Source organism: Eleutherodactylus coqui, chromosome 13 (genome assembly GCF_035609145.1).
Source record: "Eleutherodactylus coqui strain aEleCoq1 chromosome 13, aEleCoq1.hap1, whole genome shotgun sequence".
Lineage (NCBI taxonomy): Eukaryota > Metazoa > Chordata > Amphibia > Anura > Eleutherodactylidae > Eleutherodactylus > Eleutherodactylus coqui.
Window position 1 is genome coordinate 66,081,206 of NC_089849.1, and position 14,868 is coordinate 66,096,073.

The 14,868-nt window shown below is 46.9% G+C and overlaps 1 protein-coding gene across 3 annotated transcripts in view; it reads left to right on the forward strand.

The window, feature by feature from the left end:
- TNRC6C (trinucleotide repeat containing adaptor 6C) overlaps positions 1-14,868 on the forward strand; it is a 108,162-nt gene that overhangs the window by 63,077 nt on the left and 30,217 nt on the right. For all 3 annotated transcript variants that reach the window (XM_066587460.1, XM_066587461.1, XM_066587462.1), the window contains exon 5: positions 9,201-11,744. In XM_066587460.1, coding sequence (XP_066443557.1) covers positions 9,201-11,744 — 2,544 coding nt within the window. The remainder of the gene's footprint in view (positions 1-9,200; positions 11,745-14,868) is intronic.

Below are 14,868 nucleotides of genomic sequence, written 5' to 3' on the forward strand. Positions count from 1 at the left end.
TGCTGAAATTGGACTGCTATAGAGTGGAACTGGGTTGTCTTCAATGACGAATCCAGGTTTAGTTTGGTCACTGACGACGGCCGTGGTCATGCCTGGAGACCAGGTGTGAGCGCCTCAATCTTGCTTTTGCTGTGGAGCGGCACACTGCCCCCACTGCTGGTGTGATGGTCGGTATTAGTGTATCTTATCGCTACTGAAAGCTAGGAGTTTGACAGGGCTTGGATGAAGAACACCCTCTGTCACACCCCTACCTTCTGATTGGCTCAAGAGCTAAAGGTCCTGCTACCTTGCTTTTCTTATACAAGCGGCCGCCGCTCAGCTGTAGTGCTCTGACTGCAGGTACCCGGCTGTTCCCCTCCTGCGCACTGCCCTCGGCCAGCGCTCAGCTCCAGTGCTCTGACTGCAAGTACCTGGCTGTGTCCCTCCCCCCCCCCCCCCTTCCCCACCTGCACTCTGCTCTACCTGCTGTCCTCCTGCTGCTGTCTGTGCCTGGTGCCTACCAGTGACAGTCCCCCTGCCGCACTTGCCTACAGCTGTCTGCTGGGGTGGCATGTCAGCGAGTGTCCCGTGCCACTGTGGTCTCCCCGCACTCACAGCCTGCAGTCTGGGCCCCCGGCGTTGGTCACTGTCTCTTCCCCTATGCTGCCGGCACAGATTTCTCCCTTACATGTCTTTGGAGGAGGGAGCCACACTTGTTGACCTACTGCCGCAGGGAAAGTCGCCTCAGTCTGGTCTGGCCTCCCTGCTAGCGACCGCACTCTGTGCCTTAACATTGAGGTGCGTGGCGCATTCGGAGGCGGAGAGTGCTGTTGCACTGGCGGATGCGGCAATATAGCCGGCGCCGCAGCTTCCATGTAAAACATATTCTGCCGTCTGCTACTGGCCTGCTAGGATCTCCAAACGAGCAAACTGTCACACCAAGCAGGTGCAGGGGGCGTCACACCCCCCCCCCCCCCCCACCCTGTCAACTTTCAAGAATTCCTGGTGGCGTCAAGATACACTAAGGCCGTGATGGTCTCGATGGCCATCGCATATGACAGTCAGCCCTAGTACTGGTACAAGTGTCAATGACAGCTCAGCGGTATGTTCAGGACATCTTGCAGCCACATGTGTTGCCTCTCATAGTGGCGTTCAAGAGGCATTTTCCAGCAGTATCATGTTTGGCTGCACACAGCAAGGATGTCTGCATGATCTAGAGGCCCAGTTACAGCAAATGTAGAGCAATATGCCGCAGGAAACCATATGGAAGCTGTATGCCTTCATGCCCATCCGTATCACATCTTGTATCCAAGCTAGAGGCGGTACAACATGGTCCTAGAGCCACCATGCCCGCCCGTATTACATCTTGTATCCAAGTTCCCGTATCACCTCTTGTATACAAGTAGTCGACTCGGGAGTGCATGAGGGCAACAACCAGTGTCTTTAGCGTGTCCGTGGTGAGGAACGGATGGATTTTAGCAATATTTCTAAGGCGCAGGTGGCATGTTCGGGCTAGAGATTGGATGTGGGGAGGGGGTAAAGGAAAGGTCAGAGTCCAGTGTGAGGCAGTACAGCAGGGTACTAGAACCACCATGCCCGTCCGTATCACAACTTGCACCGCCTCTAGCTTGGATGCAAGATGTGATATGGACGGGCATGGAGGCTCTAGTACCCTGTGGGCACCACCTCTAGCTTGGATACAAGTTGTGATATGGGAGGGCATGGAGGCTCTAGTACCCTGTTGTACTCCCTTTAGCTTGGATTTCACATCTTGTATACAAGCTAGAGGCGGTAGAAGAGGATACTAGAGCCTCCATGCCCACCTGCATCACATCATGTATCCAAGCTAGAGGCGGTACAGCAGGGTACTAGAACCTCCATGCCCGCCTGTATCACATCTTGTATCCAAGCTAGAGGCGGTACAGCAGGGTACTAGAGCCTCCATGCCTGCTGGTATCACATCTTGTATCCAAGCTAGAGGCGGTACAGCAGGGTACTAGAGCCTCCATGCCCACCCGTATCACATCTTGTATCCAAGCTAGAGGCGGTACAACAGGGTGCTAGAGCCTCTATGCCCACCCGTATCACATCTTGTATCCAAGCTAGAGGTGGTACAACAGGGTACTAGAGCCTCCATGCCAGCCCGTATCACATCTTGTATCCAAGCTAGAGGCGGTACAGCAGGGTACTAGAACCTCCATGCCCGCCTGTATCACATCTTGTATCCAAGCTAGAGGCGGTACAGCAGGGTACTAGAGCCTCCATGCCTGCTGGTATCACATCTTGTATCCAAGCTAGAGGCGGTACAGCAGGGTACTAGAGCCTCCATGCCCACCCGTATCACATCTTGTATCCAAGCTAGAGGCGGTACAACAGGGTGCTAGAGCCTCTATGCCCACCCGTATCACATCTTGTATCCAAGCTAGAGGTGGTACAACAGGGTACTAGAGCCTCCATGCCAGCCCGTATCACATCTTGTATCCAAGCTAGAGGCGGTACAGCAGGGTACTAGAGCCTCCATGCCCGCCTGTATCACATCTTGTATCCAAGCTAGAGGCGGTACAACAGGGTGCTAGAGCCTCCATGCCCTCCTGTATCACATCTTGTATCCAAGCTAGAGGCGGTACAGCAGGGTACTAGAGCCTCCATGCCCACCCGTATCACATCTTGTATCCAAGCTAGAGGCGGTACAACAGGGTACTAGAGCTTCACTTCAAGTGTTCAGTTTTCCGCAATAAATCCTTTTGCTCTGATGTTGTAATCACTTATATCCACGTTACAATCACACAAAGTTTCATTTAATTCCGACAACTCCTTCTAGGGGGGGGATCTGTCTGTTTTCTTTTTACAATGTGTGCTTTGCATATATAATCTAGTTCATGGCTATCGTATATTATTCAGATCTTCATGATTTGTAGAGCCTTTCCACATAAAATGGAAAAAAAATCTAATTTAAAAACTGTTTCCCAGTGGTTTCCCGGTGTATGTGTTTCTGGTTAGTTTCCCAGGGGTTGGCACCCAGCTTTTACAGGCTCCTGAATAGTAAATCTGTTTAATTGCACAGTGAAATCTGTTACTAGATCTCGCTAGGATACCAACAGTATTTTGCACGCTATAGACGAAACAAAATAAGGAACAAGTATTTCTAATGGCCTGTTGCGGTCCTATTTCTGGCCATGTATTTCACAGACAGCACATGGAGCCATTCTGGCCATCCTGGCTAGTCACACAGACTTGTTCACATGGACCGATAGTTTGTGTGACTACAGCTGCAGGATGTCCTTGTCTATATCGTGTTCCATGGTCCGACATGTGATGTCCATTGGACAACACATGGACATATGTCTGTGCTGTCTGAGAGTTTGGTTCCCCGGTGGTCCGCATCACGGTGATGGAACTTGCCCCGCATCGTGATTTCTGCTATAAACGTTGCAGCCTCCAACGTAAATGTGAACAAAGCCTTATATAATGATGATAATTCTCAAATTAATGTAGATGACGTCATTTTTGGATTTTACCAAAATATCCCAGTTTCTATATGTGTAGCAAATTCTATGAAGGGTTAATTTATGCGTTGTGTATTCCTACGAGCTAGTTGACCCATACATTTATTATCGTGACGAGGTCGTCATGATTGACACTGATGAACGTTGCTGTAATAATGGGTTTTGTTGACGGCCTGCGACATATTGCAGTCAGATGCCATTGTACTTTCCCGTCCCTGTCGTTTGGCGTACGCAGGCTGCTATGCGTTGTTTGGGGCCCTCTGCGTTGCACATGTATAAACAACCCTGGCTTTGATTAATGCACTCGTGTTGTGCTGCTCCAGGCTTTGGGAGATGGAGGCTGGGAAGTAATTAAAGCGGCTGGCGCGCCGCCAGTGTGCGTATACATGTGGGTCTTGTTCCCAATGTTAGAGCTGGAATTGCTGCGTTTGACTCTGCGGCTGCTTGGAAGGAAGGAGGGGGCACAGCGGAGGGGGAGATGAAGCCGAGCGAGGAGCATGTTAGCAAGACGCCAATCGCCAACATACCTCTGTTGATTTGGCTGACTCTCTCTCAAAAAGGAGGGGGGGATGAAACGCAGAGTTAATTGTAACGGGGGTCCTGAAGTGAGAATCTTATGTGACACATGAAAGAATTTAGAAGGAAGGAAGATCGGTTTAGTGTCAGATACAATTACATAATCAAAGCCTAAGGAGGCTGTTGATACCTTCACCCAATCTGGGGAGGGGGGGAGTGACCGTGTATGTGTGTTGTGTGTGTGCGAGAGAGCAAGGGGGAGAGAGGGAACCTCCCTGTAAGGGCATTTCCAAATCCAGTGCAGCGAAGGCCCAAATGAGCTTGCAAGTTGTCCGGTCCCAGGCTTGCAGCGAGGTTTTCTTGGCAGCGCTACAGGATGAGGCTTACGCTGTGCACAAGCGACATATTGGAGCCGAGAGGCTGGTTGCAGAGAGAGGCGGCTCTGCACACAATGTAGCGTTTCCTAGGATGGTTGGGCGGCACCTTTCCTCAGGTATTTCACTCCCTGTCAGCTTTCCCTACCCGCTCCTCCCTTCCTCTGCCCCAAGGCCTCACCAATATTGTTAGCAAATTGCTTGAAATCTGTAGATTACATAATGTGTCTCAGAGGCAGCCGCCGCCGCGTTCACAGCTCTTTTTTTTTGGCTCCGGTTCAGGTCTGAGAAAATGGCGTCTTCACAAGCTGAGCTGCTGCTTTCCACTCGTACGCCGCTAAGGAAGGAAAGGGGGGGGAGAGAAAAAGGAAAAAAAAAGGAAAATCAACCAGATTATGTGCCGCGTTCAGAGCTAGTTTAATAAGCCGCTGCGGATTTAATTGGTTATGGCTTTCACCGTTCTTTCCCCTATAACATGAATGTCGTATTTGTTTACTCATGCTTCAGGCTTTTGTGACAGAGGAAAGCGAGTGTTTATTTTCCTCCGCTCTCAAACGTGTGCGTCTGAGACACCGGGGGTTAATGGGAATGTCTGATGTTTCCCCGGATCGCCGGCTGCATCAGGTTTTTTGTTTCCCTCTTCTGAAAGCTTCCAACATTAGTAAGTTTGTATTTGTGTTTATAGCGGTCACCGTGGGCGTCCCTGCGTTATGGAGTGGGAACGTAGATTACTAGGAAGGAGGTAATTAGGGCGCACAAAATAATTAGCGTCATGTGCTCGCTGGAATGTCAGCCTATGCACCTGACTTGGGATTCCTGCTCATGTTTATCGGCTTTAATGACACAATTCAGTAGAAAAATTATTTTAATAGTTAATTTTCTTTTATTGAAATTAGGGATTGGGGGGGGGGGGTTTACTTGAGATTTGTTTTCACCCCTGTGTAATAGTTATTTATTTAATGGGTCCCTGTTCCTGGAGTAGTTTAGCAGACATAAGAGAACACGTACGATGGCCGTTTCATAGGAAGCCAATAGTGTAGTTGGGGGCTTTACCGTCCAGCGTATGCACTTCAATTACAAAACCAAGAAAAAAAAAAGCTGGATGTGTCCATAGGCTGCAGTTGGTCCAACATAGTTCAGAGGTGCAAACTTTTCACTACATATGACCCCCTCCACTTGTATGTGTTCTTTTTATTTTTGTTTTCTAGGGAAAGCATAATAAGCTTTTCCATCCTTTAAAAAAAACAAAAAACTTTTTTTGGTTTTTGTTTTTTTTTTCTGATTTTCTTAACATCAATCAGATACTGATGGAAATGTGAAGCTTTGCCTTCTTATATGTTTAATTTGCACATTTTTTGTTTTTTTTAAGAAAAAAAGGGTTCAGTTACAAAGCTTTATAATAGACATTATAGTAAAAACAACTATATATATATACTGAATGCAAAAATGGGAGCTCATTTAACGTGTAAGTGCATACGTTTGCATACTTTTTTTGTTTTCATGTTTTAATGTACCTTTTTAACATTATATGCTAAATGCACATTTTAACATAAGACTGGGTTCACACGGGGCGGAATTTCGCCTCGGCAAATCTGCATGCGGCCGCTAATCCCTGGATTAGCCAGCCATGTGGACAAGATTCAGAAATCTTGTCCACACGGGACGGCAAATCCGTTGCAGCTAAACTGGCAGAAGCCGCCGCTGCGGCGCGGATTTGCCGACCGCACGATGTTCCTTCCCCCCCCGCTGTGACCGTGCTCTCCTCTATGGCAGCGCCTGCCGCAGCAGAGAGCCAGCGGCAGGGCCGTTTCAAAACCGCCGCGGGTTTTGAAGCAGCTGTTTTCCCAGCGAAAATCTCGCGGTTTTTCGCTGCGGCCAAACCGCGAGATTTCCGTCGGGAATCTGCCCTGTGTGGTTCCAGCCTAAGTGTTTATAAAGCTCTTCTTGGCCATATATTTTAGACTAACAAACCATTGTACCTGGAGAAAGCCATACAAACGCTGGATGAACCTAAAACTCTGGACCCTCTAAAAAAAAAAATGATTTGATATTTCCGGTACAACATGTCTGATTCACGGAGGTCTGACTGCTCCCACTTTCACCAATAGTCCGAGATCAAAAGATTGCAGCATGTCACATTTTTCGGCAATTCTGCTTCGAGAATTGTCTTCGCATGACATGTGATTTGTCACGAGTGCAATTCGCTTCTTTCATTTGAACTACTGTAACAGGAATTTCTATTTTTTTTTTTCTCCATGCGCACGAACTACGGTGCAAATTGTGTGTTTTTTAACTCTGAATCACAGAAACATGACAATCGCAGGTGAAACGACAGTGCTATACATTCGATTTTCTCGGGCCTATATTGCGCTCAGCCGTGTAAATACAGCCTAATCCTCATTGAATCCAGTTGCGGATATAGGCAGAGCAGCTAAGGGGCATGTAACATTGTATATATTGTACATAGTATAACTTTTCAGAGGGCCTTGCCTCAGGGGGAACATGGATTGCTGGTTTTGAAGAATGATGCCACCTTTTTCGCTTTAGGTGGCTGCCTACTTCTCATCAAAGCCCGGCCACTAAGGGCACTTTTATGTTCAAAGTCTATTGTTCAGATTCTCTCTTGATCGTTCAGATCTGAACTATATGGCTGGGTTCACACAGGGCTGACTTTCCGTCTGGACGCTCCACACGGAAACTCCACTGCATTTACAGTAGCAGCAACGTGGACTGGTTTTAAAAACTCTCATCCACATGCTGCGAAAATAAGCCACACAAAACCCGTGCGGAGACGGACTTACAGTGCGGAAATCAAATCCGCGACCTGTCAATTATGTCTGTGTCTGCTGCAGAATTCACCGCCTCTCCATGACGGGATGAATTCTGCAAAGGAATTTGCGCTGAAACCTGCTTCAAAGCCTGCATCAAATAGTGCGGGTATGGAGGCAGGGATTCCACGGCTCATCTGTAACGGAATGCCCGCTGTGGACATTCCGCTGGAAATCAGCCCCGTGTGAGCACAGCCTATTCATTCAGAGTAAATGCTGCCAACAACGTGACGAACGATTATTCATTCGCTTATCGTTCGCCTCTCAGTTTCTGCAGGCATGAACTTCAAGCGACGACCAGCCCGTGTAAAGTGGCTATATTTCATCTATGAACGACTGCCTCTTTACTTTAGGGATGGGCAGAAGTGGTCTCTTGCGCACTCCGCCACCATTCATGGAGAAAGTACAGGAGCAATTATCGCTGGGATGACAGTCGGGCGTATAAGCTGAAGTGCCCAACAATCATCCCCTGTAAAAAGGGCCATTAGGCCACACTCACACATGGTCTTTACCACGATGACCGTGGCGTTCAAAACGCCGCAGTAATCACGATAAGCCACTCCCCTTGATGTCAATGTGGCCTCGCAGACCTGCGCTCGAGCATGGTGTCTTCTAACTATGATTTTTGAGTGCTGTCTACTCAATTTTGCACTTTTTAATGCAGCCATGGGGTGCGTTTTAAAAAGCACGGTGAACACTGATATACGTTCGAAAACCGTGGTAAAAATCACGGCGTTTTGCCGATGCCGTATGAGAGTGGCCTTAGAAGAATTTTTTCCCCCTGTACAGCTTGTTATAATGCTCTTAAGTCACATGTATTCTTATAGATTGATATTTAGTCCTGCTGCACAGGAACGGGTCGGATTCCGGATGCAGAAGTCCTTGCGTACCTGCTTAAATGTTTCTTTTCTTCCACTTCGGATGGCCCACACGGTTCGCCGTCAGTCATGCGCAGTACAGTTTGTGTGTTTGTTTTTTTAAATCCCTGCTTTTTACGGCCATTGCTAGGCGATTGATGTGGATGCCCGCACACTTTCCGCAATGTCATTGCAGAAGGGATGCAGTTCGGATGGCTTCCATTGAGTTCAATGGAAGCTGTCTGTGCGGAGCCCACACAAAAATAGAGCATACTGCAATTTATTTATTTTATTTTATTTTTTTCCCCCCTCCGCGACCAAAAAAAAGGAAGTGGATTTCCGCTCGTGTATGGGAAAAAGCGCTTTTCCATAGCATGCTATAAGACAGTATTTTCTGCAAAATTCGGAGGCGGATGCCTGCTCCAGATTCCGCGATGCAAATCTGTCCGTGTGCAGCTGGCCTTAGTAAGATTCACTAGACCATTTGGTAACTTTTTATAACTTAGACCCTTTATTTGTACATCTTAGTTTTAAAAAAAGGTTTTCTCAAAAAAAGTTCAGTAACCAAAAATATTAGTGACACTATTTTCTGTATGTAGTGAGCAGGATGCTGCAGTGTATACCTGCTTGAGAACGGAAGACACAACAATAGCCTGGCTTATTGCCAACTTGTGTTGTGGCGCTTTGAGAAGTGAGGGGCTCTCAAAGTTCTTAACATGAACTTCTCAGATGCGTACTAGAAGAGAGCTGTTAAAATAAACCTTCTAATACAGTTGTTTAGTAGTACACGCCAGTAGAATATTACACACACATGTAATTCAATGTCCTTGCCATGTGGCCCCCAGAACTGATTGGGATATGCCACGCTGATATCGGCCGGTGTAGAAAGTGCATTAGGACAGTGCTGAACAGCTTCACACACTTAGAGAGCTCCAATTGATATACATGCCCTTATGTATGGGCTGAAAACCTAAAGAACTACCGGGATTTGATACGTTAAATATTGTAGTGCCTAACCATACCAAGTTTTCATTCTATTGTTCATGTAAGGAAGTAGGTTTTTGCAAAATATCCTCTGATGTTGTGTTTTTGCCGCCTCTTGTGTAGGTTTTCTGACACTTTTCCTTTTCTATTTTCTAGATCTCGGTCACAGTGGTCTTGGAGACCATTATGAAAATTCCCATTGGGGACCGCAGCCTACACTCAGAGGTGAAACCAGTTATAGCTGGGATAAAGTGATAATAGACAGGACTGACAAGGAAGCGTGGCCTTCCATTACAGGAACTGAGACTGAATCTGCCTCAGAATGTACTACAGACACTGACTCTGCCTCCAACTGTGGCTCAGAGAAAAGTAGCATGGCTACAACGAGTGCTCAAGGCAACTTCACTGGACATACAAAGAAATCAAATGGCAATAATGGCGCCAATGGAGCACTCATCCAAAGCACTTCTAACCAGAGTGCCATTGGAGCTGGTGGAGCAAATGGGAATGGAAACTTGGCAAGGGTTTGGGGTTCAGCGTCTGGCTCCGGCTCTAGCATTACACACTGCTCCTCCAGTAGTGGGGAAGGAAAGGTGGACAGCATGATTGGAGAGGGTAGGAGTCAGAACTGCTGGGGTTCTTCCAACTCAAATACCGGCATTAATCTTAACCTTAACCCTAATGCCAATCCAGCTGCCTGGCCTGTGCTTGGACATGAAGGAACTTTAAGTGGAGGTAATCCTTCAAATATTTGCAGTCCAGTCAGTGCCATAGGTCAGAATATCAGCAACCAGAATGGAAACACAGCAGGTACCTTAGGTGCTTGGAGAAATTTGCAGTCACAAGAGAGCACAGAACCACAAACGTCCACTTCTCAGAATGTGTCTTTCAGCATACAACCTCAGAACCTTAACACTGATGGACCAAATAACACTAACCCCATGAATTCTTCACCAAACCCCATTAATGCAATGCAGACAAATGGACTGCCCAACTGGGGAATGGCTGTTGGAATGGGGAGCATCATCCCACCACACCTGCAAAGCCTTCCTGGTGCTAATGGTTCAGTTTCTCAAGTAAGTGGCGTTGGTGGTGACAGCACAGGCAATTCTGTGTGGGGTTTATCACCAGGTGTCCCTGCTACTGGAAACTGCAGTTCTGGGTTCAATCAGGAAACTGGAGATACTGCTAGTACAGCAGTAAATGCTAAACAGAATGGATCAGGATGTGTGGCTCAGAAGGATGGAGCAGGTGTTAATGCATGGGATTCAGGACCACCTACCAGCCCAGGAGTACTGGCATGGGGTAGAGGGAGAAGCAATGGAAATATGCATTCTGGACCTTGGGGTCAACCAAACCGTGGCACAAGCAACAACATGAATGGTGAATGGGTTAAGGCTCCAAACCAGCATTCCAGTAGTGACATCAATGGAAAAGGATCAACAGGGTGGGATAGTATTACCATTCAGAATCCTCCTCAGCAGGGAAGTGATCAAATTAACTCAAGGGCCAAATCTGTATCGTCTGGGACATCATCAAATGATAGTGCTGGAAATCCAAATGAAGGAAGGGCGGGAGAATCTCAGCGAGGGGACAAAGGTTTGCCAGAGCAGGGGCAGATGCAGTTGCCAAGACAAGACCTTGATCCAAGAGTCCTCTCAAACACAGGTTGGGGACAGGTCCCGGTAAAGCAAAATATTGCATGGGAATTTGATGAATTTCAGCGGCCTGACAAGAAGACTATTGGGACTGAAGCTTGGGGCTGTGCAAACCCACAACCCTCAAACTCAGGGGGGAAGAGTGAAGGGTCCATCATGAACAGTACAAATACCTCTTCAGTATCAGGATGGGTCGGCCCCCAACCTATATCTGCTCCTGTAAATGCAAGTTGGGTAGAAAAACAAGCGCCAAATGGTCCAGGGGGGTGGGGAGATACTGCAAGCTCTACTGTTGTCAATGCTGCTGCCAAAAGTGGTCACGCTTGGAGCGGGTCCACTAATCAAGAGGACAAGTCTCCAACCTGGAGTGAGCCTCACAAGTCCAAACCCCAAGGCTGGGGAGACGGACAGAAATCAAATCCCAGCTGGCCAGCTGGTGGGGGAGACTGGAATGATGTGCCGCCTGTTCCAACACACGTGACTGATGGGAAGAAAAATGCACCTGGGTGGGACACTGATGGAAAGCCTGGAACAGGGTGGAGTGAAAATTCACGGTCTGGGACCAGCGGGTGGGGAAATGGCACAAGCACTAAGGCAAATCCGGGTACAGGCTGGGGGGAATCTTTGAAAACTCCTCAGCAAAACTGGGGCAACAAACCCCAAGACAACAATGTGAGTGGTTGGGGAGGGCCTGCATCTGTAAAACAGGCTGGATCCGGGTGGGTTGGCGGACCAGTGCCATCACCACCATCTGCCAAGCAGAAGGATGCAAATGCTGAGCCCAGTGGCTGGGAAGAGCCTTCACCACCGTCCATACGCCGTAAAATGGAAATTGATGATGGTACCTCAGCTTGGGGAGACCCAAACAATTACAGCAGTAAGACTGTAAATATGTGGGATAGAAATAGTACCGTGGTTCAGACTGTCCCGTCGCCCAACGCCAACACAACCCCAATCACTCCTCCAAGTAATAGTTTGGTTGAACCACAGCCACCTCATCAGTCAAGTGCCCAGCAAAACCGATCCCCGTTACTTGGTCCAGGTTAGTGTCTCATTTTGTCTTATCTGTATTGTAAATTCATTCTTCTAGTATATAATGGTACTTTTTCTATAGCCGCTTTTAAAAGTTTTTAGTAGTGGTGTTCTTTGTTAATATATGTATTTGTGTTTAGTAGATGTGTATGTGAGATTTCTAGGGGTAAACCGATGATTTTAGAATGGCCTAACAAATTAAATGTTATGTAAGAGTATCTTTGTGATCCTTTTTGAATTTTAGCTGTGCTTCAACCAATATAATCTGAAGATGAATAAATATAGCATATCTTGGTGATGTATTTTTACTAACATTCCACCTACCGTGTTTCCCCAAAAATAGGACCTACCCTGATTATAAGACCTCACATTTTTGGAGGAGACCTGAAATATAAAACCTCCCGAAAATAAGACCTAGCTAACCTGCATTTAAAAAAAATCTATACTCCCGTTGTCCACGGCAACCCGATGCCTCCCGATGGTCTCCGGCCGCGCTGCAGCAAACTGTGTCCTCCCCGTCTCACAGCTGAGCTTCTTCTGGTGACGGGGCTTTGAATACCCTGCCTCCAGAAAAGCGTGCGCTGTGATTGGCTCATCAAGCCCCGGCCAGCCAATCACAGCCACTCAGTGATGTCATTCACTGAGTGGCTGTGATTGGCTCATCAAGCGCCCACTGTGATTGGCTGGCTGGGGCTCGATCAGCCAATCACAGCACAAGTCTTTTAGTTCTGTTTTATGGGAGATAAGATGAGGTTTAGAGGGTCCTCGTTCTCAGCATAAGTCCTGATCACAGAGCTGGGATCTGTATCTTAGGTGTTTATGGCATATCCAGTGGTATGGCATGAATGTGGGAGATGGAAATGCCGCATTTCTCTAGAACATTTCACTTTTATGATCTATTTTTAAGAGTATTCCCCTCATGGCCTAGATGAGAATAGCCTTCTGTACGCCATGGATCTGCGAGTACGGAAACAGCCGAGGGGATAGTGGGAGTTGGATCTTGAGATAGGTGGGGTCTGCATATATCAGACTTTTATAGAGAGTGGAGTACACCTGTAGGAGCTTTTGAGGTGTGTTTAGAATGGCTCCGAGGAGTTAAGGTCTATATAGCAAAATTGTATAGATATGTAAATCTATACTCTCTAGTTCCCATGCTTAGATATTTGCTATTAATTGAAGGGAAAGCAAGTTAGCTGCCGTTTCATCCCGAGGAGAGACGGCCTGCAGTTTGCTTTTTTTGGATTGCTGGTCAGGAAGTTGGTAGGAAAATCTCTCCCCACAGACACAGCATTCTTACATATTTCCAATTTAATATATTCTTCAATCGTCTATATTTCTACTTACATTGTGGAAAATGTTAGAACTCTTTTGGGGCTTCAGTATATAAAGACTACAAAAATAGTGTGGCTGAAAAAATTGTAGCAATGTAATATAGTTTCTACAAGCAACCAGGAGGAGCTTGAGGGACCTCGCTGATATTCTTGGATTGAGTGCTAATGCTTGGACTGCCTGAGATGACGCAACAAAGGTGACCGCCTCCTTTTTAACTATCTTGTCTCTCGCTGTCCGTTACATCAGTGTTTGACGGCAATTTAATGTCTATCAGCAGTCCAATTCTCTCCTGATCCTTTGGTCCTCTACAAGAGATGTGGTTTAAGAGGTATCTGGCAACCGCTTATCCCTGTTTGATATAAGCACACATGCTCTGCTCATCCTCCTGTGGGGAGGACAGGAAAGTTGTCAATAATGACTAACTATTCACACCAAAAAAAAAAAATCATAGGTCGACAGAGAAACTACTGAACTGTAACCGTAGGTTTGTGAGGCATATGGGCCTACGTTTATTAACCAGTTTATGGTAGTAAATATAAATGATTGCGCACACCATTTTTGCGTAAAGATGATAAAGCTAGGAAATGGCACAGATTTTATTTTCTGACTAACCTAATCAGAAATGCACTAAATGTATTAGGAGGCATGTGCTTCACTTTCTTTGCCTCTTCCCCATTTTCTGTTGTGCTGCTATCAGGCAGGGGACGTGTCACAAGCCTCTCATTCTGCCAGTAGTTCACTGTCCTATACTTTCTTTCCCTGACTTCCCACTCTGCGTTGTTCTGTCTCTGGCCAATCCGCAGTGGTGCACTATACAAATGCCCACTCCTCTGCTTTCCCAGGACTAACTGGGCATTTGGAGAGCTTCTGACCAAATGGTTAGTAAAACCCAAAGTAATATATACACATACCATGCTGTAACAGCAGGAGAGGCAGAGATGGTGAAGATTGTAGACACTATCAGCAAATATGAGAGCAGTGAGCCTATGAAGTTATCCTCTCCCCCCACATCTTGGCATCACATTAACTACAGAAGCTCAATACCTAGCAACGGGCAGTGGATTGCAGGGGGGCTGAAAGGGAGACCGCTACCGTGTTTCCACGAAAATAACCTCTATACTGATTTTTCAGGATTTTCGGGGAGGCTTGAAATTTAAACCCTACACCAAAAAAAGCCCTAGTTACATAACATTAAAAAAAAAAAATGCATTACATAGCAGGCTCGATCCAGGTCCCTCCCACTGCTCTCCAGAGCCCCAACACTGTTCCTACAATCCCCGGCTGCTCACATAAGATCACTTTCTGGTTACAGGATTTATAAATCTCGCCTCCAGAGGCGATGGCTGTTATTGGTTCACCGAGTGCTGCATTGATTGGTTGAGCAGCGCTCGAAGAACTAATTGCAGCCATCGCGTCGTAGAGGCAAAATTTATAAATTGGGTAAGCCACAGCGCTCGAACAACCAATCACAGCCACTGCTTTGTGGAGGTGAGATTTACGAATCCCGTAGCCTGGAAGTGATCTTGTTTGGGCGGCTGAGAACTGCAGGAAACGTGTTAGGGGTTTAGAGAGAGAGAGAGCAGTGAGAGGGACTTGGACCAAGCCTGCTAAGTAAAATAAGACCTCCCCAAAAATAAGCCCCAGCACCTCTTTTGGGGGTAAACATTAATATAAAACAGTGTCTTATTTTCAAAGAAAGACGGTAGTGAGTATATTACAAGATTGATGAGACGCACACCACACAGGCTATTACATGGGCATAAGTTGTCTGAAAGCTTGCTGCCCCCTTTAAGCTAGTTATT